General features: G+C 46.1%; 1 protein-coding gene across 1 annotated transcript in view; it reads left to right on the forward strand.

The window, feature by feature from the left end:
• LOC306824896 (protection of telomeres protein 1-like) overlaps positions 1-25,406 on the forward strand; it is a 41,652-nt gene extending 16,246 nt beyond the window's left edge. The window contains exons 6-20 of the mRNA XM_079345304.1: positions 1,504-1,578; positions 3,365-3,491; positions 5,291-5,421; positions 5,590-5,883; positions 7,917-8,072; positions 21,729-21,913; positions 22,200-22,282; positions 22,826-22,852; positions 23,107-23,263; positions 23,371-23,570; positions 23,649-23,784; positions 23,899-23,972; positions 24,315-24,409; positions 24,819-24,924; positions 25,244-25,406. Of these exons, the coding sequence (XP_079201430.1) occupies positions 1,504-1,578; positions 3,365-3,491; positions 5,291-5,421; positions 5,590-5,883; positions 7,917-8,072; positions 21,729-21,913; positions 22,200-22,282; positions 22,826-22,852; positions 23,107-23,263; positions 23,371-23,570; positions 23,649-23,784; positions 23,899-23,972; positions 24,315-24,409; positions 24,819-24,924; positions 25,244-25,374 (1,977 nt within the window). The 3' untranslated portion in view covers positions 25,375-25,406. The remainder of the gene's footprint in view (positions 1-1,503; positions 1,579-3,364; positions 3,492-5,290; positions 5,422-5,589; positions 5,884-7,916; positions 8,073-21,728; positions 21,914-22,199; positions 22,283-22,825; positions 22,853-23,106; positions 23,264-23,370; positions 23,571-23,648; positions 23,785-23,898; positions 23,973-24,314; positions 24,410-24,818; positions 24,925-25,243) is intronic.
• The last annotated feature ends 367 nt before the right edge of the window (positions 25,407-25,773 follow it).

A 25,773-nucleotide genomic window follows, 5' to 3' on the forward strand; every position in this document is an offset into this window, starting at 1 on the left:
CAACGCTAGCTCTGGTAGAAAGGTGGTTTAGAGGATATATGTGATGTTAAGTGCCAATCCACCAAAGACTGTGTGTGTGTGTGTGTGTTTTAAATGGTCCTTCATTGGTTAGGTTCCTGAACAGAGCGTTAATACATTAAATGTCCTTTCATAAAAGTCGTCTATCTTCCAATTCACAAGGAGGCCGTGATTTAAGGAAGACGAGCACCCAAAACGGTCAACCAGGATGCTAGGATGGTCTTAAACTGTACCATTGTATATCGTGAAATCCAATGTATAAGAAGCACTGTTTGTTTTTTCATCTACAAAGCTGTAAACGTCCGTACTGAAGCTAGGAGTGTGAATCTTGGTAAAGTGAAGACGGAGCTAAACTGCTCCAAAAGAAACTGCGAGTTGTGGCCGAAGTCATCCCGCAGGAACACAGAACTTTTTTTTCTCTTAGGGAGACCTCCTAAAAAAACCCCCCCAAAAAACAGGCTGCATCTTTCAGCCCGGTGCAACTTAAGAGTAGATAACAGATTTTAATGGCTAACAACATGCGCGGCTAACAACATGCTAACGAGCTGAAACTCAGCCTGACTTCAGAATCAGTCATGCAGCTAAAAGATGGTGTCAAAATCGGCCTTGAATGAGTATATTCTTGACCTCAATGTAATCCCCAAAACAAACCTGCAATACTTATCAACACCTGGGCAAAAATAAGCCCCCCCGCACGCACGCACGCACGCACACACACACACACACACACACACACACACACACACACACACACACACACACACACACACACACACACACACACACACATATTCTGCTTCTGTTTTGTATGTTGAAGTCGATTAATTCGACATGTATTTGTTCGTTGCTCAGCTTCTGTGTCTGGACTAATGCATCACAGCTTCATTGTGTGTGTGTGTGTGTGTGTGTGTGTGTGTGTGTGTGTGTGTGTGTGTGTGTGTGTGTGTGTGTGTGTGTGTGTGTGTGTGTGTGTGTGTGTGTGTGTGTGTGTGTGTGTGTGTGTGTGTGTGTGTGTGTGTGTGTGTGTGTGTGTGTGTGTGTGTGTGTGTGTGTGCTTGTATGTGTTTGTGCTTGTATGTGTGTGTGTGTGTGTGTGTGTAACAGTCGGTTACAGCCTGAGCTGTAAACAGAAAAGGACGCCTCTTCTAACGTCTCACACCAAGTCACCATCAGAGCGAGACGATGAAAACAACACCTTCGTCCGCCTTCATGTTCCCTCTTCTTACCTTGTGATATTTAACCTGCAGGCTCAGCTCGTCCTGCCGAACCTCACCACGTACATTTTAACACTTAAAGTGGGATCAGAGTGTCTGACGCGAAACTTGAACAAACTTTACTGGGAGAGAATTTGAGTAATTCATGTTTAAAAACATGTTTAAGACGCTCAAAGTCAGAAAAGAAAATGTCTGCTGTGAGTCTTCTTTTGTCTTTTCTCTTCTGAACCCACACGACTGTAACGTCTCCTCTTCTCTCGTCCTCCTTCAGGTGTCCCGCCTGCTGACTCCTCCTGACCCCGGATCCCAGCCAGCCGTCAAGAGGAGCTCAGCGCTCTCCGCTCAGGTCAGAATCAGAGGCTTTGTTAGCTGGAGAGGAAGCTTGAGTTTATTGTGGAGGTCTTGTATCTGTCAGGGAGTTTCATATCAGCTGCTGTCTGTGTCACAGTCACCACTGCATCTAATAATACAGATCTAAAACAGCAGCCAAACACCAGACAGAAACAATCAGTCGCTTAGTTTAGTTTAACGCCAAGACTGGAGAAGCTGTCATTAAAAAAACCCGACCTGATGGGAAGCAGTTATTTATAGCTTGAAACATCAGTTGGAACATCAGCAGCCCTTCGTCAGTCTGCAGTTTGATACAGAGGTGATGATGAGATCCACGGTCTCCTCATTAACACGCGCCAATGTGTTAGCATGTACTGTTTGTCAAACAGCTGTGTTGTTACAACATCAGGCTTCACGTCGTGTATGCCAGCAACACTCAAGTCTTTTCTTATATCATCTTCATCAAGGTTTTACAGAAATAAAGTCCTTTATGATAGTGCAGAAGGACACAAGACAAATTACTATAAAAGGCCACATATTCTCCTGTCCTTCAGGTGAAATCAGTGTCAGAGCTCCTCTTCAACATGTGTGTGAAGTGTGTTGTTGTAAATCCACTCTGATCCTGTATTTGATCATGTCTATAAAGCCCTCTATTTCAGCCCTGCTCAGAACAGGCTGTTTCTGTGTCTGTAGCTTTAAATATGTAAATGAGCTGTGTCTGACCACGCCCCCTCTCTGGAAGGGCTCGGGTGTACTCGCTGCTTTCTGGCTCCATGTCCTATTGTTTACGGTGAGAAGGCAGACTCAGAGGGCAGAACAAACACCTAGCTGTGGGAGTGTCACCCACCTGGGGGAGGGGCTACTGCCCTTTGTGATGTCATGAAGGGAAAATCACATTTTCTAAAAAGTGGAGCAGGCAGAAGACGAAGAGGATGGACTTTTTCTCATCATTGGGTCAGACTAGAGACACATGTTAGAGTTAGAGGAACATGGAGAAGTGCAGAATGTGTCGTTTAAGGGATCTAATATTTGCCACATTTTACCTTCCATTTTGTGAGTATAGAGCTTTGCAGCTAAAAAAAAGGGGCGTCAGCCTCTGACTGAAACGGTTAACGGTTAATTCCGCCCTCCCCATATGCTGACTCTCTTCTGATTGGCCCACTCTCTGGAATTTATATCGAATTTCTTTTAGCTTTCTGAACAAACATTATTCTCCAAACTTCTCCATGATTGGACGTGAAATGATCAGGAACCTCACATGGATCTAACTCTGCTCAGTTACTCACAAATTCTGCAGAATGCATCATTTACAGAAAACTGAACGTGTGCATGATCAAACGTGCACGTGCAATGTACACACAAGCATACAAATTAACATGTGCACGTGCAGACAGGAAAATACATGCACATGCGAAGATGCTGAAAAGTTCTAAGAAAGTGATAGAAGGTGAAGGTGAAACAGCAGAGTGATTAAACTGATGAAGTCATGTGTAAGCGTTGGCATTAGCAAGGGTCAGACACTAAACATGGGGTCATGTTTGGTGTACAAGATAATTAATCTCCATTGAGCGTAAGAGAAAGCAATCAGACTCCTGCTGTGACGCTGTGTTTGAATCATATTAAGTCATCAGAACTTACACCTGGACGAAGGAAGAGGAAGTTAAACAAACAAAGCCACTGATAATCTGTGAAAGCTGAAAACATACCTCATGCTACATTAAGGACATAGCGTAGGCTAGCTACATGCTAACTGGAGCTCGCTGCTGGAGCCTTCTTTCAAACTCGCCCGTCTCTGTCCTCAGGTCTCCAGGACAACCAAGGCTGCAAAACACACGTACGTGCGCCTGGGCGACCTGAAGGCTGGACCGGCGGTCAACGTGTACGGGGTGGTGACCTTCTTCAAACAGCCCTATAAGTCCCGTGGAACAGGTGGGTTCAGTCCTCCTCTGTCACGAGTATGTCGTCTTCACAGCCTCTTGAAATCAGGGCTGATTCTGATATCCATGTTATTTCTGTCCTTCTTCTTAAAAGTCGGGTTGGTCATTTTCTTCTGATCCACTTTTTCAGATGTTGGTTGAAAGTGTCTTTAGGTCCTGGCAGAAATTAATAACTCGTGTTCCCTGAAAAAAAGGAACAAAGCAAAATCTGTATCAGTTTGTAGGTCTGTAAAAACTTAGCTGCTTAAATTCTAAACTTTAAAGTTGGAGTGTGTAATCTTGATCCTCCTCAGCTGAAGTGCGGTACAGACTCCGGTCTTTTCAGAACCACGGACAGAGACGTTAAGCCGTTCAGCCGCTCTGCATGTGTGTAACATTTCTTTAAGAATATCTGTTTAAAAATGTAAGAAAGACAGATGGTTGTATTAAAGGGGATCCAGAGAGTGAACACACACGGGCTCCTCTGACGCTGAGACGAGCTGACGGGCAGAAAGACAGAGAGGTAGGGTGAGTGCTGAGGCTCGTTGAGGTGTACAAATGTCTCCGATTATCTGCGTAACACACTCGGAAAGGTGTGGAGAAGAGCGGGATTGAAGGATGAGTTTCCACCTCACGAGTCGGAGACGGTGCAATAATGAAAGTCTGAGAGTTTGAAAGAGCGGCTCAGCTTTTTAAATTCACTGCTCGTCAACATCGCATTTGAAGCTGAATTAATCCAATTCACTGAACCTCTGCGACAATATTTCATCATTTCACCGGGAGTTTAGTGACGCTGGTGTGAACAAGAACGTGTTGGACGCCAGGAGCGGGGAGTCAGGCGTGTGTGCAAAGAGGAAACAGTGATAGCATGATAAACACCGACCTGCAGTCGTGCAGCACACGGTGTGTGTGTGTCTGTGTGTGTGTTCTTAGACTGACTAACATTTAACAAACACGTTAGATAACGTTTGTCGTCATCTTTGGAGTCTGCTAAATCTCTGCTATCACTTTGCTCCCATGAATGTGTCGATAAATTCATTGCAGGTCAATTAAAAAGCATGTTGTGGGCGTGTCTGTGTGACTTGTGTTAGGACCTGGAGGGTTGCTGGTTCAAGTCCTGAATTAGCCCATCTAAGGGGAAATTGATGCAGATCAGGTGTTAACTTCCTGGCTTCCCAGAGGAGCCTTTTGAGCAAGGCACCGAAACCACAAACCCTCCCTCTGACATCACTCCCTCGGTGCACGTCCATCGGATCCTGCTGGTTCCGGGTTTTTCCTTTTTACAGGATAGTTCACATTGCACACAACCTTCAGTACTTGACCTCCTGAATCCTCTTATGACTATTTGACCATTTTTATTTTCCCTTTCCGCTGAGACTTGAGAGAGAAGGGTGCAGAAAAGTCTGAGAGTCTTTGTCCACATTGCTCACTGACAATAATGTGAAATAACTTGTCAAACAGAACCGGGGGGAGCTTCCTGTTTCTGATTCAAGCGAAAACTAAATAAATCAAGTGACTTCTGATCTCACAGGTTTTACATACTCAGTCCATTTAGATGTGTGTCTGTTTTCCTAACACCTGCATGTGTGTGTCGCATGTTCGAAAAAATTACATTTTCCCTTAAGAATCAAATTTTTCGTTCTTCGTCACAGCCAATCTTTATCACACTTCGTTTAGTCTCTTGTTAGACTTAGACTGAACCTTATTGATCCTTTTGGGATGACTCCCTCAAGGAAATTTAGGAAAGTCAGTCGGCCATTTTTGTTTGTTTGTTGTTGTTGTTTCTGACCCTTGGATGGTTTCTCTCTGCAGATTTCTGCTCCATCGTGAAGATAACCGATCAGTCCAATAAGGAGATCCTCTGCAAAATCTTCTGCAAGAAGCTGGATGATCACCCCAACATCTTCCAAGTCGGAGACATCGTCCGCTTGCACGGAGTCAAGGTCGGGATTTCTGGCTGCTGCTTTTAGTAAACATTTCTCAGTTTAAAATCTCAATTTCTTGATTTTTTATTTTTTTTTAGGCTTTTGGAACTTTCAAAAACCGGCAAACATTTAAATAAAGATAAAGCAGTTTATTTTAAAGTGATGTCTGTTTCTTCCTCTACGCAGCCTCATTCTTACAGAAACTGCATCGAGCTGGTCAAGACGTTTGGCTTCTCTGCTTTGACGTTTGACGGGGTGGTCGGCAGACCCGTGGAGCCTCGGACGTCCAACCGCTCCTTCCACTTCGACCAGGACGACCGGCGGATGGTGGAGGAGCTGAGGTCCTGGGCTGCAGGTCAGGGTCTCCTCCCTCAGCTGTCCTCCATCACTTTGTCTGCCGTTGAGCCCAAGCAGTACTTCGACTTCACCTGCCAGCTGCTGGCCAAAGCTCCCATCGACAGCACCTGCATCCTGCTGAGGGTAAGAGTCTTAGTGCAGGAAGAGAGGGCACAAACACTGCATGCTTTCAAGAGGGAAAAGAAGCAGGGCTTCAATCTGGATCACTCCTGCAGGTATGGAGGGGAGCTCAATGTGTTCTTTTCTGCTAAGGTACATTTCATTCTTTTGGGATTTCCAAGAAGCATGTTATAAAATAAAACAAAGTAATTTTCATTTCAAGTTGTCGACATTACGTCAACTAGGCCACCAAATGAACAACAGATCATCCTCGGGAAGACAAAGCAACATGTTTGAACAATTTGTCTTTATTCCCCTGTGTTCTTGTAGTTCTCTTGTGATCTTGTAGTTCTTCCTGTGATCTTGTAGTTCTCCCTGTGATCTTGTAGTTCTTCCTGTGATCGTGTAGTTCTCTGTGATCTTGTAGTTCTCCTGTGATCTTGTAGTTCTCCTGTGATCTTGTAGTTCTCCTGTGATCAGATCCAGGTTCACCTCTCCTCGTTAGTCTGTGCTTCTGCTTTCTTTTCTGGCTCATGTTTTCTTTCAATCCTGCGGGGAAAAACCACAGGCATTCATTCTTTATTCTTTTTATTTAATTCAGACTCCAGGATATCATTTAAATGTATTCAACATCCCAGAGTCATGCTAATAACGTGCAGATCTAAAGGGAGAAGTTAACCTTTTGGTCTTTGATGTTTCCTGCTAATAAACAACTCAGAATCCCTACGCGTTCACGCCGCAGCATCACAGTCACCACGAAGCTTCCCCTGAGGATGTTTACTGTCAGCTTACGTCTATTTGTCCTCGCTGCCTTGTGTTTATTACCCATAGTCCCCTTGTTTATTCCTCGTTAATGTGACTCGCAGTCTTGTTAGCGTACGTGCATGTAATGAAGCTGTTGGCCCTCTCTCTCGGAGTGACGTCGGGTGGCCTCGGTGGGAGGAGGTGTCATGTTTTCTCCCCGTCTCGGCTCTCGAGCTGTTATACCTGCCGCCTCAGTTTTCCCGAACAGAATCGAGGTTTTAAGTGGAGCCTGGTCTGCTGCCAGCGAGGCTGATCGAGGAGATAAATGTGAGCGGGATTTGGCAGCGACTGCTGGTCCGCCGCCAGCCTCCCTCTCACTGATTTCTAAAGCTGCTCTGAGCGTGTTGCCTGCTGTTATACACACACACACACACACACACACACACACACACATCCAGGAGAGGATCGTTTCCACATCATAAACGCTTATTAGACCAAGAATAGATTTTAATACCTCTCCTTAAGCACTCGAGATCAATGTCAACAAAGGTTTGTGAAGCATTCTTTGCTCTCGACTGGGAAGCTTAAGCGTGAAGGGTTGTCTGAACTCCTTAAGATGAATATTATAACTTTTTTTTTTTTCTTGTCAGTTTTTATTTACTCATTTGTTTATTTATTTTTTGGGATGTCCCGATCCAACCTCAAAGATCGCTTTCAGGGGCCTGTCAAGGTTTTTTTTTCCGATGCTCTTGATGGCCGTCGTGCCTGCGGTGGCATCTTTGCGCCTGCCTGCTGACTGTGACAGCGGCATGGAGAGTCAGCGCTGTGCTGCACAGCTCCTGGTACAGTCATCACACTTTGACTGTTGCAGCTCTTCCTGCGTGCACAATCAATCCCCTGCAGATGTTTCAAGACGCATCAGCGTGAACGATCTTAAGTCTCTCTTAACGAGCACACGGCTACAGCTTGCATCGAGTATAAACCTCCTCTTTACCTAAACCCTGTCATCCAGGTCGACACTACACTCTGCCAATGAAGGCGTCTGATCCAACCTTCACAACAGGGTCTTTAGTCTCTAACTAGACTCTTCTGGTTCTGGCTCCGTCGCCCCCCCGGGGGTGGAGGGGTTGGAACCAACTTCCAAACTCGATCTGCAGATTGAACTATTTGACCTGCAGAGTGCCTTTGCACCTTTAAGGAAAAAGCTAAAGACCCAGCTCTTTGTGAACGCTTCTGATGATGAGGATGATGATGATGCTGATATATAGGATTCTGCTGATGAACTACGTGTGTGTATGTGTGTGTGTGTTCAGGTGTGGGACGGGACCAAGTGTCCCTACACGCTGCTGGAGGTGACGGTGGAGCCGAACGTCACCGAGGGGCCGTCCTCCTTCTCTCCGGAAAAAGAGAGTTTCATCGCCAACGTCTTCATCTACGACAACCACGTGGAGTCCGCCAAGCAGCTGAAGGTCAGATCTCACTGCAGCACCGACAGCTACACGCTGAACAAACACCCTTCCCATGTAGTCCAACTTCTGTTCAGCAAAACAAACAGTCCAGGACACAAGGACATAAAACGTGCAGAAAACGTGCGTCGCTGCTGGTTGAGGGGGTTTTGTTCTTCTTATCGTTTCAGGTCGTAACACCAAATGGATTGTAGAGGAAATCCTGATTTGGTAACCTTTGATTGACAGGACTCCAAGACGACTCGAGTGAACTGTAGTGCGAGAGTAGGGAGCGTGTCCTCCCAGGGTTTAAATTCATTCAGCTTGTTAGACTGGATGAAACCCCGGACGAATCCACCCTCGTCTTTTAAGAAGTCAGTCTGCTGTGAAATCAGACTGTGTGTGTGTGTGTGTGTGTGTGTGTGTGTGTGTGTGTGTGTGTGTGTGTGTGTGTGTGTGTGTGTGTGTGTGTGTGTGTGTGTGTGTGTGTGTGTGTGTGTGTGTGTGTGTGTGTGTGTGTGTGTGTGTGTGTGTGTGTGTGTGTGTGTGTGTGAGAGACTGTATCAGGGCAGCACATCCATCTTGATTCAGGTTCCTGAGTCATAAATTACATCGTGTCGGTCGCAAAGTCACATTGAATTACACGTCGACTCCACAAACACGGCTCCACTCAGTCACACAGCTGTCGCTCCCATTTCTCAGAATAACAAACTGTCGAACCCCTGAACGCATCGTTTCAGGACGTTTCACAGCGTGCATGAAGCGTCTCGATACCTGTCACGTCTAACAATCGTATTTAACGTCCGCTCACACCTGAAGGGCTTTTTCATCTGAAGACGTCGGCGTTTCTTTAACCTGCAGGGGGCAGGAGAAGGGCTGACAAATAACCGTCTTTATAAGGCCCCGCCCCCTTTCTTCACTGTTTCCAACAGCTCCTGAATCACAGTTATGATCGCTTTTATCGCTCGTTTTCTAGATGATTCTCTGAGCTCTTTGTCCTCTTCAAACATGAATACTATGTGCAGAGCGTTTGGTAGGCCGAAGCGACCGCGGAGCGCCGGCAGGGAAAACTGCGGGGAGCTCATTTCACCCTGCAATAATCACAAATAACTGTGAACGCACAGCAGGAATCACTGATCATAGTGGTCGCCTGACCTCCCGCCTCACATCGCCACGCTCTGCCGTCCACTTTACACGCAGGAGTCTGAGTCACCTCTGGGTAGCTGCACACTCTGGTCTCAGTGTGCTGGAAGAGAAACTATTCTTTTTATTGCAACCTTGATTTTCAAACACGGGAAACTTTATTGGGGGGGGGGGGGGGGGGTCATTTCTATCTATGAGTAACAGCCGACTTTCATGTGTTGAATTAATTCTGTGCAGCCAGCGGGAGCGCCTTCTTCCTGTGGAGAATTCATCAGCGAGATCACGTCTGGAAACGTTCTTTAACGTTCGCTTTATTTACCAATTGTCTACTTAAGTGAAGTTAAATCTCCTCGTGGTCGTTTTAGTATTAATTAACGCCGTTGCCGTCGGCTGTTACACGGTCCCCGGGTCTGTTAAAACATCTCACTCACCGCTCTGTCCTGGTGTGACGCACATCTGCACTCGACCCCGCAGGCGTGAAAGAGCTCATCACAATCAAAACGGCCGCCGCTTCATTACTCAGAATCTCTCTTTCCTCCGCATCTAAACGCAGTAAGCACACTTCATCAGCGCTCGGCTTTAAACAACAGGCGCCGTTATGAGTCTGAATTAAATCATCTTCTCCCGTTTTGTTTACGAGCGCTCCCAGGGACAGGTGTGGCAAATTAGCATCCCCCGTGAACGCCGTGATCCGGGGCTGGTTTCACTCCAGACTCCGTCCCTGATGAATGAAACATAAGTGAGTAATATGGAGGTCACTGCATAAAAGCTTGTAGATCACGGCCTCGTCACCACAGCAGCCTTTGTCTTCTTTTTGCTGTATGAAAGTTTAGAAGTCGGCCTTTACGACACGACAGATGCGAGGATTTTCTTTTAAAAACAAGCCAGATTTTAATGTTCAAGATATCAGAAAACCAAAGCAGGAGGTCGTTTATCTTTTTGTGTTTAATGGACCATTTCCAAAACAGTCAAGTCAGACTTTAATCTCCTTCTTTATTCCCACTTCATGCTCACGACAGGCGTGCAGCTCAGACTGTAAATATCAACGGACGAAGCCTGAGAGGTGTTACCCATCGGCTCCTGCAGGGGGCTCCACTACGAGCAGCTGTTTCAGTTTTGGTACCAGGATGTAAACATGTTTATTGATGCTGTAAAAACAGCTTTTTTGGGGGGGGGGGGCTGTGGTGTGAACTCGTCGGACTGCAGGATTTTTTTTACACTTCCGCATTTTGCGTAGGTTGCTGCTTGGCGTGGACAGGCGTCCCGTCACGTCCGCACGTTTTCAGATGATGTTCCCCTTACGTAATGCCGGAAACAACCTTTCCTACAAAAAAGAGAGATGGAGTCTTCCGTTAGCTGGTGTGATGATAATTAATTCAAAAAGAAAGAAAAAGGAACTTAGAAGCAAGATGGAAGAAGTCAGCAGTCTGAGATCGTCCACTTTTAGAGTTCACACATCTTTGCTTTTGGCTTTGTGTTTGCTCCTTTGTGCGTCGCTTACAAGTATCCTGGTTCAATAAGATCCAAACTCTTGAAGGGCTTTTAGGTCTTTTGGAGGCTGTTGTGGATTGGGATTTGAAGGAGTAATATTTCACTTTGGCTTTGTGTATGGTGTGCCTTTGTTCCTTCACTCAGTAGATTAAAGATGGCCGCCTCCTTTAAGGCCGACAGGAGCATCCAAACTGTTGCACACATCCCAACCTGACCTCTGAATGTGAAGAGGGTGAAACGGTTTCTTTAACACCAGTGAGTCAGTCAATGCACCTCAACAGTTACTCGGCATGATGCACGCCAAGATTGCGTCCACCAAAGGAGTGTTTGAGCGGGAGTATTTCCTCCAATTACCGGGCTCCACTGGTGAATCATCAGCGGTATTGTGTGAAATCGACTGAGGCGCCTCTGTGAGAGGGGAGGCCATTAGGAGAGAAAGGAGCCCATTATGATGAGGAGAGGAGCGAGCGAGGAGAGAGCGAGTGCTGCGGACTGTGAGTGTGTGCCGCCTCCTCTGTCATTGATTTCCACCCAAACAGACACAAGCAGTTGGTAAAACATTTTATTTGAGTGGTACTTGTTTAAGACAGAGGGGGGAAAGAAAAGAAAGACTGAGCGCAACAAAAGTTCCATCAGGAGAAAAGTTCAAAAGTCCTTTTGCACATTATGTTTTTTAAAATAGGGTGGGAATCTTAGGATGTAGAAAACATGGACGTAGTTTCAATGACGCCATCTACTGGTGACTGAGGGGCAGTTTTGAAGCCCAAAGATGAAAATACTGTCTCAGACTTGCTTTGAGTAAACGTAGTAACAGGTGGAGGCTGAAGGTCTGAAGCCTCCTGACAAACAGCTCAATGAATGTCTTATCAGCCACGCCCACAAATCGTCCATCTTTAATCAGATTAAACCAGCACAGTTCTTTTGTTCCAGGCTCTTAATAAAAAAAAAATTAAAAAAGATTTTTTGAATGAATTTAGAGTTTTTCAGAGACGGCGGTAAGCGGATAGTCGTGGAAGTACAGATTTTATTTTATTTTTTTTTTTGCACCCCATTTTTGTAAGGGTGCCTCATGATACGATTTAATTTGAACTTTTTAACTGCTCGATGTGTCACACATTATGACAGGTCACGACTGAACATATAAAATAACACTTGGATCCTGTTGCTGACAACACTACACTACTGTTATTCTGTGATTGCTATATTGCAATACTATCATGTCACGTGTTTCCCACACATCCCACTCTTATATTCAGAGCCTATTAAATCCCCATTGGGAGCTCAAGTGCACGCAGAGAGAGAAAGAGAGAGAGAGAGAACTCTGCAGGTATAAACTTCCCGTAAACACACCGACTGCAAAAACTTTCAGCTTCAAAAATGGAAATAATTGGACCACATTCTATGTTTTTGAAGCACAAACACCCAGCTCAGATTTTTCAAGCCCCCAGAGTCAAAGCGGGGGAAAGTGATTCGAGGCCGTACAAACAGAAAGTGACATGATTTGATTGGAGCTGACTTGAATTTTTGATCTTATATGAGCAGACATGAACTTTTCTGTGAGGCAAAGGAAAAATTCAGGGTAGGTTTTTTTTTTTTGTTTTTTTTTAATCTGATCATGAAGTTGCAGTGTAGTTGGATGTTGACGTCAACATGCTAGCAATGATGATGATGATGTTTGCACTGACATGTGACCATGTTGGTCAGGGTTAAAACTACAACCAGTCAAATTCAAGGCAAGTAGCAGACGACATGGATCAGATAATAAAAAATAAATAAATATTCAGGGAGCACAGAGGGGAGGGCCGGTGAAGATGGAGCACGGAGAGAATGCTACTTTCAAAAGTCGTCATGCTAGTTTTTTAAAAATGACCAACCCTTCCTTTACAGTCTGATTCGATCATTTCATTTTGCAGTTATCTTCACGTTTGCTCCTTTAAAACCAGACTCGTCCTGATGGAGGAGTTCTTTTTATTGAGTCGCACACTCACAGTGTCTCCTTCCCTCACTTTCCCCATCTCTTATATTCACTTCCTCCTGACTCGACCATTTTTCATGTCTCCATTTATCTCGCCCCTCCTGCAGCTCCCTCTCCCTCTGTCTCAGCAGAATCTAGCGAGCAGCTGTTTACTCTACCTGCTTACCTCCACACTCATTTTGTTCTCCTGCTGAACCTGTCCTTAAACCCGACCTTCTTGTTCCTTTCTGTGTGTCGTGTTTCTACGTCTCAGATACTGAACACTAATGTTGAAACAACACAAACTAAACGGGGCTCGGCTGCAGGCCAACGTCACTAGAATCCATTTATAGTTTTCCTATTGAAGCCTGGCAATAATTACACGTTTAGTCGAGTGCTGATAATGTTACTAAAAATGAAAAATGGATTTAGTCAAACGTTTAGTTCAGATATCCGTGTGTCCCGCAGGATTCATCTCTTTCTATGTTGATGATCCTCCGACTTTCAGTTTCTCTGCTGGCGCCTTAAACTCGCCTCGGAGCCAAGTCCTCCGAGCCGCCGCTCCAACGGCATCTGCTGTCTGCGTCTCAGGCTTTTCTGTTTGTTCTCGTCTTCCCCACCTTTCCAACTCCTGCTTCTAGCTGCAGAGGAGATGAATAATTACATTGTGTTTTTGGGGCCACATATTGCGCTGGGTTCCTGGTGACTGAGCAGGGGAGTTCTCGGGGACTCCGTCCATGTCTGAACCTACAAGTCTGATCGGAAGTTCAGCAGATAAAGAGGCTGTCATGATGCTTGCATTTTAAAAAGTCACATGACTATCCTCCTTTTCACGCAGTTTAAATAAGAGCTCTCATGTCATGAATCCACCCAAACTGACTCTTGACTTTATCAACTCCTGTGACTGAAATAGTTTTGTATCTGTAAGGGCTTATATTTAATTCTATGACTGGGAAAGGCGCTGCCAATCAAAAATATCCTTTCTGCTAACTCGGGTACATTTACATCCGTCTGAATGTGGATTAATGTTTCACTGTCCCTCCTGTGAGAAATCAATCTGAGTCAGCTGTGTCCGATAGGGCTGAGTGTTTCCCACACTTTTCATACAAATTTAAACCCAATGTGCTTTACACAAGACAAAGATAAACAAACACAATTCAGACTCATTAAACAATAATAAACAAAACAGTCAAAGATAAACTAGCAGCCAAAGGAACGACACAAAAACAATATTTTAAAACTGCTTTTAAAAGAGCTTAAAGTTTCTACAGACCTCAGGTCAGCAGGTTTATTCCATATGATCCATATCTCAATATAGATTTTGGATAATGTCCTACACGGAAATCACTACTAGAATACAAGAATAGCCCGAGCGTCTGATCATGTCTATAAACCCCTCTATTTCAGCCCTGCTCAGAACAGGCTGTTTCTGTGTCTGTACCTTTAAATATGTAAATGAGCGGTGTCTGACCACGCCCCCTCTCTGGAAGGGCTCGGGTGTACTCGCTGCTTTCTGGCTCCATGTCCTATTGTTTACGGTGAGAAGGCAGACTCAGAGGGCAGAACAAACACCTAGCTGTGGGAGTGTCACCCACCTGGGGGGAGGGGCTACTGCCCTTTGTGATGTCATGAAGGGAAACTCTCCAAACGGCCTGTTTGAGCACACATTTTCTGAAAAGTGGAGCAGGCAGAAGACGGAGAGGATGGACTTTTCTCATCATTGGGGGGTTTGTAGACAGACTGGGATGAGTCTGAGTTGTTGTTATGTTTGAGAAAGCTCAGCGGAGAAGCGTGGATGTGTAAATTCCTTTTTTCTGTGTTTCCAGGCTGCTTGTTGTTGTTTTTTTTAATGGCTGCATCCTGGCATGTTGTGGAGGAAGTTTGAGCCATTGATTGTTGTGCTCAGCTCCAACTGTTTCCGCTCATTATCTTATCTTTAGCACTCATGGTCGACTGAGTGCACATTTCCATGTCACTGGATGTTGGGTTTTTTGTTTTTTTGTATGGGTGGAGGGGGGGGGAGCGGGTGCTCGCTGATGCAGCTCGCTCTTCCCTCCCACACTGTTTCCTGTTTGGTGAACACAGCTCTGAGGAAGATGAGACTTCTTCGTGTCGGGCCTGCGGGCTCAAATCTCCTCCAGAAACCACCGGCCGCGGAAGAATCGCTGTTTCTCCTGGCGCTCGAGGAGTCAGCGGAGCGTCAGTGAAACAAGCGAAGGTTCAGATCGCTTCATTACACAGAGCTCGTCTCAGTGGAAGACCCCCCCCCACCCCCGTCTCAAGTACGCATCACTCCTTTAAGATTACACAGCCTCGGTCAGATTTCTCTCTCTGTGCATGTGAGTGGGTGTAAAGCTTCGTCAGAGGAGGTGTCTTTTTTTTTTTTTAGTTTCCAGCATCGTCCTTGTCAGATTGTCTAACAGTCTGTTCTTTTGGCTCTTCTGGAAGTATGTCGGGAAACTATTTCATGTTTCAGTGTGGGTGAAACTGTCAAACTCTGCTCACAAGAACAGAGGAATATTAGTGTGTTTCTTAAGGTCATGCTCACTCCTTTGGAGGTCGAATAATGCAGTCAGTGCTGAATCCTGCAGGGTCCGCTCGAGGCTGCCTCCAGGTCATCTCAATAGTAATGTGTGGATTAGAGACATATTAAAACTCATCTAATCCCTAATCTGGTGTTAATAGTGTTCACTTAACAGGCAGTAGCTCCGTCTTGAGTTAGGAACAGGAAGTGTGCAGGTTCAACTCCCCGGGGGAAGGCCAACAGCTGGGAGCTGAAGAGTGTGAACTGAGTCATTTCTCCTGGTGGGATCAATAAAGGAAATCTGCTTTATTTGCACGGGATCAGTATCACCTGTGATGGTAACATCCTCTTTGTTTGTGGGCGGGGCTGCCAGGTGATCACTCGGAGGGTAAAGAGTCACCCTGCATGACTTCCAGGCTTCACCCCGACTTTAATTGCTAAAGAAGTTCTCCAGTATTTTGCAGGTGTGAAGATTGGTAAAAAAAATCTCTGCAGTTTATAAAGTATGGCCTCGTAATAATCCCAGGTGTGCTGTTACCCTCTGACCTCTTTATGTAACTCACAGCACTCGGCACATCGCCTGTATCGACTAAATGTTGGTCAAACTTTGGACAAAAGTTTTCTCTGATTTATTCGTCGAGGTTTCAGAGTTTGAGAGTGCAGGACGGAACAGAGCGCGCGGTGATGGGGAGCTTTGAAGTCCTCTCTTGAACCTAGCAGGAATAGCAGTCATTGATCTCCATCCACAGATGGAGTTAACCCACTTCTCAAGGAACTGGAGATGTTCAAATATTTACTTTTTTTTTTTTCCTGGGCACTTTTAAGGGCTTTTTCTCCATGTTGGAAGTTTAAACTTTGAAGGCCTCCAAGGTCAATAATTAACTTGAAAAACTTCCAACAAGAACAGGAACTTTTTCCTGTAGTCCGTGTTGTCGTCTCCTGTGAACGGAGGCGATGCTCGTCCACTGCTCGGACCCTCGGACTGATAGAGACACATTTTAAACGTGTACGATGGGTGAACCTCAAGGCTCTGTGTTAGGCTCCCTTTTATTTAGTCTTTATATTAAGAAGAGATACAAATACAAATGTATGCCGATGACACTGTTTTATACATGTGTGCCAAAAACAGCAGAGCTAGCCGCTAAAAAGTCGACCGTTGCCATGGAAAGGACCAATCATGTCTGAGCCTCAATAAGCATCAGCAAAACTAAATGAATGTTCTTCTACAAAACCAAACGGACATTTTAACGAAGGCCGAGAAGATTCAAATAAAATGTGCAAATTTTGCAACGACAGTCGGAATCCCCCCCAAGAGGGGCCCCACCCGACTGCTCAGCAGTGCATAAATAAGTTTGTCACTGAAAGTAAACTAAGACCAATTAAGATGAATTATCTGTGATGATGTCGATGAAGGTCACCTGAAAGGCCCCCGATTGATTTTCACCTTCGGCCACAACAGACTCTAGAAACGCCACTTCCTGTGAACATCCTCTGCATTGATCGTTTTTAAACCTTGCATGTCGTGCGGTTGTAAACCAAACTTGTCGGCCCTCTCAAGTGGGGGGGAATAAAAAAAAAAGTATTCAAAGCAGCGTTTTTCTCGCCTGAATTAAGGAGCTCTCTCGCCACTGTCGTAACACGTTATCACACTTTTAAGAAAATACAATATCAGGCTTATTAGGCCTCAGGGGCGATGAGCCATTTAGCTACGTGATGCTAATGAGCGAGGTCATGTGGTGACTCCATCGAGTCGAGATGGTTTGAAAATCTGTCCGATTCGGTTATTCAGACCGATCACCCAGGAGACTGTGAGCTTTCAAACGACCTTGTCTGACCTTTCACTGTCAGACATATCTGCTGACACGGCTGTGTGTGTGTTAGCACATAATAAGCCAATACTCCAACCAGAAGTCCTTGAGTGTTATATGTCTGAGTGGAGTCGAGCTATTAAAGCTGAAATTAGGTTTGCTGGAGTCGGTCACGTCCCCCCCCCTTGAGTTGATTTTCCAGCACAAAGAGCCCTGCTGTTGGAGTTAAGCTGTATCTGTCTGGCGTTTAAAGCCCATCTCCTGCTGCTCCATAAAGAAACCAGTGTGAAATGAACAGTTTCTTCTTCACAGTGAGGCCGCAACTTTTTTCTTTTTTTCTTTTTTGGCCGCCGTGTGGAGCTTCGGCTTGACGAGACGCAGCGGAGGCCTCGAAGCGATCCTTTGAATTTTAAGGAATCCCTTTTTCAGCGCACAGCCGAGCAGCACTAATGCCACGAGACAGCGGCAGCAGCGGCGGCCGCGTCTTGGCTGTCGGGCAGTGGGCGGCCGGTGGAGTGTTCAGTTTTTCAGACAGATCAAGTACTTGGAGAAGCCGCCACGGGCCGCTCCGCTCGGTTCCTCTGCCTCGTCTGTTTTGCAGGGGAAGCTGCAGGGACGCTTTTTCTGTCAGTGCTGAGAAACCAGGGCGTCCTACGGTCTCTGAACGCCCCTCTGTGCACACGCTGACAGTGATGATGTGCCATTTATACTACGTGTGGTCTTCTGCTTCAACTCTGACTGATCAAACACTCACAGCCAGATTAAGACCTTCAACTTCCTTTTTCTGCATTAATTAACATTTTTGTCAGCGGGATTTTTTTTAATTTTTTTTTGATAACGACGACCTTTAAGATGGCTCCCAAACACTGGTTAGAGCCGTCAACGTCTAATAAGACTTTTTTTTTATTTTTTATCCTTGCCTGTCTCGTCTTACTCAGCAGACAGGTGGTGATGAAATCCTCCTCCAACATGCATCCACATAACTCCAGGCACAAAATAAAAAAAAGGTACAAATGCCAAACTGAAAGTTTGACTTTTCTAAGAACTGCGTCTCAGTAGGTTTCTGGCTGTACTTTGATCAGGTGAGTCAGGATCTAAAGTTGGCTCTTGTGCAGCACACTTAAACGTCCTCATTATAATCACACCTGGCCGCCCGCTGCAGTGATATTAATGTGCATGTGCAGACGGGGAAAGTCGGCCGAGCTGACGCCACATGGCAGCGCCTAAATTTGCCCTGCCTTCTGTCCTTGCTGAGGTTTTTTTTTTTTTTTTTTTCGCAGCATTAGTCACCCTCGCAAGTTCTCTCGACGCCTGTTTCCAAACCCCCGGCTGTGCTAAGATTCTGGTGTAGCTCTAAGAAAACACAGCCAGACTCTGGAGTTCTTACTGTTGTTTCTTCTGTCTCGTTCTGCTAAACACTCGGCTCTCTGGAGACGACGTAAACCCGGGACGGAGTCTGGGATTGTGCAAACAAACAAAAAAAAAAATGCTGTGTGTTTGTTGGTATTGTTTGCTTCCTGGCACAGAGGGATTCATCGGATCTTAATAATGATTCACAGGCAAATACCGTGTTTGCTAACGCTCTTAGAAAGAGCTGCAGAGAGAAGAAGCAGTCACTTTAGCAAAGCAAAGGTTGGAGAATAAGATCTTCTGTTTTATCATCGAGCCTCCTGACAGGATTAAAGAACGAGCGTGCGACTTCCAGTAGATTCATAAATCCAAAACAAACGAAAGCATGCTAATGTTAGAGCTATTCAGTAAGCTAGTTTGTCTCAAGGCGAGTCGCCAGCTCTGCAGCTCAGCTGGTGAAACTGCTGTTTAGGTAATCTGAAGGTTGCAAGTTCGAATCCTGAGAGGAACTTATGTTCCAGAATTTCCCCCATTTTGGAGAACAGTAAAGTTTATCCTTATCCTTCGTAGCTTCATGTAAATCTAAAAACACTCGCATGATGTTCAAATAAGCAGCGAGTATTTGAAGTTCTTCTTCCAGCCGGCCGTGGCGTCCAATCAGAAAGCATCACAGACAGTCATGACTCAGCGATATCCTGGATGTCTGCTTCATCTATACGGACGACGTCGCTCAGTCTGCCTTTAAATCCATTTTAATAAGAGCTCAGCGTTCTCCCAGAATGGAGATGTTTTATGAGTGCTCAGCGACGGGCAGTCACTGTGAGGATTTGATCTCTTTGTTTTCTCTCCTGAAGTACGTTTGGTAAATGGCAAACGGACGTGAAGCGAGCCGGACTGAACTAAACCACACCGCTTGGTAGAAGAAGAAAAAAAAGAAGGAGAGGGATGAAACTAGAGGACGGTTAAAAGAGGAGAAGGAAAGATTGAAAATGGAACTATAAAAGGAAGGAAGACATTTTAAGAGGAGGAGGAGGGAACAAAAAAAAGAGTGGAAGGATAAATGGTGGAAGAAGGAAGGAAGGAAGTAGGAAGAAAGAAGAAGGGAGGAATCGTGAAAGACGGAAGAATTTTAGAAGACTGACGAAAGGTGGTGAGAAGGAAAGGAAAGAGTGAGATACAGCAGGAAAGGAAGCAAGGAGGAGAGGTGGCACGGCTGAAGAAGAAAACCAAAAAGGTCTTCATGGACGGACTGGGAGAAAATAAATATGTATGAGATTATACAGCGAGCGTATGTCCTCTATAAACAAACAGACTGTTCTCACTCTTCAGCTCTTTAAACGGTGGTGACTAAGACGAGCTGCAGATTTGCATCCATTCATGTCTGATGGTTCCTGTAGCTTTCCTGACGTCGCACCACAGAGAGAACCCTGACGCAGGGCGTTAAAGTGGAGGACCTCTGCATCAATCAACGCCACTTTACGCCACCTCGATCCCCCCACCCCCAAGCTCACTTTGCCCGCCCCGGCGTTTTGTGTTTTGAGCCGGGTGTTCTGGGAGAAGAAACACTCTGACTAACCGTCTGCTCATTCACTCTGAATCAGCTCACAAACGACGTGGATTCTTTTAAGGCTCCTCGCTGCTGGAGGAGACGCTAACGCTAGCTTGACTTCTGATGCGTTACCGATATGAGCAAGGAAACAAACGTATACTTTTATGACTTATCATCTACAATTAAATAAAATAAATTACAGGACCTTGAAAAATAAATAAAATAAATCCAACAAACACAAATTATACTTTTAAAGTCTGTTCGATTGTTTCTGTTTATATCTGAGATTTTAGACGCAGTTTGATAAAATCCGATATTTGTTTCCTGGCTGATATCGGCCCGATATCCGATATCGTATCGGGACACCCTTACTGAAAAGTGTGGGAAGCATTTACGCCGCCACTTAAAGCAGCTCAGATATGATTTTTTTTTTGGGTCGTAGCAGCTGATCAGGATTTTTCACAAACGCTTCCCCTGCTCCCGAGTTTTCAAAGGAACGTCCTTTAATGAGATTAACGGAGCGTCCTGCACGCACTCACACACGAGTGTTTGCAGCTCTCCAGTCCTCCCAGTTCATCTCTGAGCTCCTCATGTGGAGCTTCAGAGGCGAGGAGTCCTCAGGAGAGCAGCAGCTAATCCACCCTGACACAGACTCCTTCTTCTCTCGCTGTGCTGAGGGGAAAAAATTGATTTAAAGGAAGCCACAGCTTATCGAGGATCCTCTCCGCGGGTCGCTCTCCTGCTGTGATACAATTAAAGGTCATGTATGGGCGTTGTATCGGGGTCGTCCGGCAGTGACCTAAAAAAGGCCAAACAGTCGAGGGCGAGGGAGGGAGGATGTGTGCTGGTCTGTCGTGACGACGAGCTGGGAAAGCCAAAGTCCTCTGAGCAGAATCCCCTGTCAGCACGCTGACTGGATGTTTAGAGCAACATCGCCCTCTGCTGGCTGACATCCTCTCTTTTTTATTTTTCATGGATCTCTATTTACACCACAGATCCAACAGCTGCTAATAAGAGCAACACTTTTCCCCGTTCCTGACTTTCTCTTCAGCTCAAACAACATTTGTTGTTTGACGCCATTTTTTCCGTCTGTGCTGATGAAGCGTTTATCTTATTTGTTTGTTTTGTTTTTGTTTCGGGTTTAATTGTTTGCCGTCTCCAGACGATACTTTGATAACAGCTCTTCTGCACGTTGGTAACATCTAATCAAAAAGAAGTTATCCACGTGCATTATGGGAAATGTAGTCTTAAACGAATGTGTTTGGATGTCTCGACCTTTTGCTGCTTTATACTCTCAGAGCTTCTCGCTTAGAAATCAGATGTTTGTAGTTCTGTTGTGATAGCTTGTTAGCGGCCCAGCTAGCTGACACCTGAACCACTGACTGTGGACCAGCCATGTTTTTACTCCTGGATAATTCTGCTGTGTCTTTGTCCTGTGAAGTTCTTATAAAGGTCCCATGTCGTCCTCCAAGTAAGCAACCCGGGTTCGAATCCGACCTTTTCCCTCATGTTATTCCCCGCTCTCTCTCTCTCTCTCTCTCTCTCTCTCTCTCTCTCTCTCTCTCTCTCTCTCTCTCTCTCTCTCTCTCTCTCTCTCTCTCTCTCTCTCTCTCTCTCTCTCTCTCTCTCTCCCTCTCCCTCTCCCCTCTCTCTCTCTCTCTCTCTCTCTCTCTCTCTCTCTCTCTCTCTCTCTCTCTCTCTCTCTCTCTCTCTCTCTCTCTCTCTCTCTCTCTCTCTCTCTCTCTCTCTCTCTCTCTCTCTCTCTCTCTCTCTCTGACTTCTGTCCTGTCTGTCTAATCAAGCCCCCCAAAAACAGCCAATAGAGAATCGTTTAAAAATAACGTCTGGTTTGTCTCCTCAGCCTGGAGACTTCCTGAGGATCTACAACCTCCGAGCGATGCTAGGACCCAGTAAGGTCCCCGGCCTCCCGAGCAGCCAGGCGGTGGAGGTGGATAACATGGCCTTTCACCTGCACGGAGGGACGGCGTTCGGCAGGGGGGTCCGGGTCCTCCCAGAGGACAGCCCTGACGTGCAGGAGCTGAAGAGGTCAGTGCAGGGCTGCGTATTTGGACCGGGACCGACCACAGAGGCACACGTGTACACGGCGTGTTTGCCGGCGGGTTTGTGCAGCAGCTGCACAGGATTTATTTAAGAGTTTACACGATTGGAGCAGCTGCTTCAGAGGAAACACTGGAGGAAAACGTCCCATAAAATCCGAGTTGAAGCATCCTTTTCAGCTTGTGAATGCAAACAATTCAATCAGAGCAGATAATGACTTCCACTGGATTGACTTGTATGAATCTGTGCAGCGTATGTCTTTGTGTATCCGCAGAGCGATAGCAGCGATCCAGGAGGACGAGGAGCTGAGTGGCTCTGAGATGATGGAGATCTGGGGCACGCCACCCGAGTCTCCGGGTACGAGTGGATCTTAACTTTCTCTTTAGTTTACTCTCTGAGAAGGAACCAGACGGGGTCATTTTAGTGTTGACCTCTGGATGGATATGGATAAAACTGTGTCAGTGTGTTCGTGGAGGCGAGGCGTGATGGAAAACACCCGAGCAGACGAAGCAGCAGTCTTTATGTCGATGCTACGTACATTATTTTTTTTTTGCATGTGTAAAAACACCAGAATAAATTATGATAGCGTAAAAAAAAAGAACATCCGTCCTGCGCAGAAAGAGCCTCTCTTCAGGACGCGATGGATGCATTAAAGCTGAAGACTGTCTGAAAGCCCAAACTTCTGCAGGGCTGCAACAAGAAGTGCAAACTTGAGCTGTGACCTGAAGGTTTCCTTTCAAACAGACGGACGTATAAAACCATCGTCTGAGTGTTCCTCCGTGCTTTTTCTACTTTACCCTGATAATGGCTTTTAAAGAAAGAAAAAAAAAAAAAAAGGACGCAGTGCACAATCAATGCAATGAGATGCATGACTGACTTCCATCTCTTTTTGTGATCTAGATCCCGTCACAGCGGAGAGCAGCACAGGTGAGAAAATGTCCTCTTCTGTTTGTTTCCTTTTTGTCGGCAGCTCGACATCCGTCCCGTCTTTGTGTTTCTTGAAGGAGAGCATTTTAATTTTCCCCTCTAAAGCAAGAACGTGCGACATCAACATCTCATCTTGTCCCGTCTCTGCAGTCTGAACGTGTCTCTGAGTCAGGGGGCGGGGCCTAAAAGCAGTTTGTTTTGCTTTCACGCCGGTTCCTCCTCCTTAATGTCTCGTTGAAATCTTCTGCTCACAGAGAGAACCTGCGGTCATGACCTGCAGCCCGTGACCTTGTCCCAGCTGAAGCGGTCTGCAGCGGGTCCGGTCCAACACGTCAGAGTCCAGCTGAGGTCGTACGAGCCGCTCAGACTCCACCAGGCTCTGAAACTCTACTGCAGCAAGTGCAGAAGCATGTAGGCTGTTTAAGTTCTAAACTTCAGGATGTGGCTCGCTCTCTGTCTCAGTCAGTGTGGACTCTTCACGTCTGCTCTCTCTCTCTGACCCCGTGCGGGGATTTCAGGCAGGAGGTCCCGGACCTTGAAGTGGTCGCAGGTCTCTTTTCTGAGGCGTGCAGGAACTCTGGACCTTTGAACCCCCCGTCGTGGGCGCTCTCAGGGCGGGTCGATGCCCCCGGGGATTCCCCGAATCGAAGCCTGGCTGTTCACCTGTCCACCCAGCTCGTATCTGAGGGCAAATCTACGGAGCTCATCTTCCTCGGGGGTGAGGTCGCCTCCACAATAAAAAAAATAAAAAAGTTTAATCTGAAATCAGAGAGTAAGAGACGTTCTGGGGTTGCAGGTTCAACTCTGGAGGAAACGAGCTGCCTGGCGTCCAGCTTTCAGAATATCGTCCCTGTGATGTCATCGGGAGGTCAGATGGCTTTGCTCGACCTGTCGGCACCGTTCCTGTTCAGAGGCAGGAAGAGATACTACGGGTACAGATGACTTTTTAAAGGACCAATCAGTGAGCTTCCTCTCTGATCTGTGAGCCGAGGATCAACGTTTCCTCTGTGTGTGTGTGTGTGTGTGTGTGTGTGTGTGTTTTTCAGGTGTCAGCGGTGCTCTGAGGTCGCAGTGAGGGAACCGTGTGCCGCGGCGATCGACGAGAAGGTCGTAGCAGAAGGTGAGACGTAACGAAGCTCCTCCGCCACGACCTCACATCAACCGTGTCGACCAATTTACATCTTTGTGTTGAGGCGTTCTGGAAGCGTGGCGAGCAGAGAAAACAACCGGGGATCACACACACACACACACACACACACACACTCTGACATCTAAACACACACGCAGCGCTGCTCCGCCAATCCGTGAGAAACTGATGAGATGTCGATCAGTTTTTACACATTTCACGCAGGACTACTTCTTCAAGTTCCACAAAAACTCATTTTCTCTTTTTTTTAATTGTTTTACATTTATTTATATTTGATGAATAAACTCACCACACGTCACCGTCTGTGTTCTGCAGCTCTCGGCGTGCAGCTGCTGCAGTTCGTCCTGCTGATGAAGCTCGAGCTGCAGGACTCGACGGACACGCTGGACGTCTTCCTGTGGAGAGACGCTGTGAGTTTTCTCATCGCCATCAGAATCCAAAGCTCAGCATGCATCAAATTAATCAGTATTAAAGAAAAAAAAAAAAAAAAAGAGGCGAATGTGAAAGTGCTTGAACGTGCTTTACCTCTGAGTGCCAGCAGGGGGCGACTCGACCAGCTGCAGAAAAAAAAAAAACAGAAAAGTCTTTAAAAGAGACATTTAACAACGTTGGTCCAAATATGGTCGCTTCTGGGTCACGTGACATTAGAGGTGGCGTAAAGACGCCGTCCAGAAGCTGCTCCAGTTTAACGGGTCAGAATCAGCGCTTGGACCCCTTCGGGCCCTCGCCGTTCATTTTAGTCTTCGTCTGTCCCGTGCGAGCTCTCTGACATCTTAAAGACGAGCAGAGATGATGTCAGCGCTTTGTTTCCACATTCAGGAGGAGTTCTTCGGCGTGGCAGCAGAAGACGCCTCGGCCAATCAGGAGGCTCAGAACAGCATCCGTCAAACGATGAGCTTCCTCTGTCCAGCGGGGGGCGCCACGGGTAAGTATTTTAAATATATTCATCTGTAAAAAGAAAACACAGAGGAGTGTTAAGTTCAACACACACACAAGAAGGATAGAGCCTCGTCAGTTAGTTGCTATGGCAACCCCAAACCTGGAGCTCGACACACAGTGAAGGTAACAACGTGACCTCCAGGAAAGAGAGAAGGGAAAATATGACAGAGCTGCCTTAATAGAGTGTGACTGGTCGTCTGTCTGTATATATCAGCCGCCCTGGGATTGGCTGGCGAGCAGTCCAGGGGTTTAGCCCCGCCCCCTCATCCCATCCTTCACAGCCTCAGGTGTGTTTGTGTCCTCAGGTGAGCGGCGTCCGTGGATGGATTTGTGTCTGGCGGCATACGAAGCAGAGAACCGCATGTGTTATCAGATCTGTCAGACCGTCTTCACCGAACCCGCCTCATCAACACGCAGCAACCCGAACCCGGCCTGAAACACCTGCAGCTTAGAAAAAACCAGCTTTGACCTTTATTTAAACCTATTCCTGAAAACAAACATTCATGTATATATTTCTTTAGATGTATAAAACTGAGTGTGTTTGAAAACGTTCTTTGAGCGACTCTTTTATTTAAACGTCATGTGTGTTGTGTATTTGTGTTCTTGGCATGTTTATGTTTGTATTTTTGAGGTTTGTACATGTAAATAAAACTTTCTTTATATAGTTTACTTTTTATCATTTGTGTCACAAATTACTTTAATTACACACAACACACACATCTAGTCCTTGCAGCTCACAGAGGAAACAGAAGGGTTGAGTATCTGCTGTGTTATTGCGCCCTCTGCTGGTCAGAACTTCTTAAAAACTTCTAATGAACTGGCTCTCCTGTGACGA

Source organism: Symphodus melops (assembly GCF_947650265.1).
Source record: "Symphodus melops genome assembly, chromosome: 6".
NCBI lineage: Eukaryota > Metazoa > Chordata > Actinopteri > Labriformes > Labridae > Symphodus > Symphodus melops.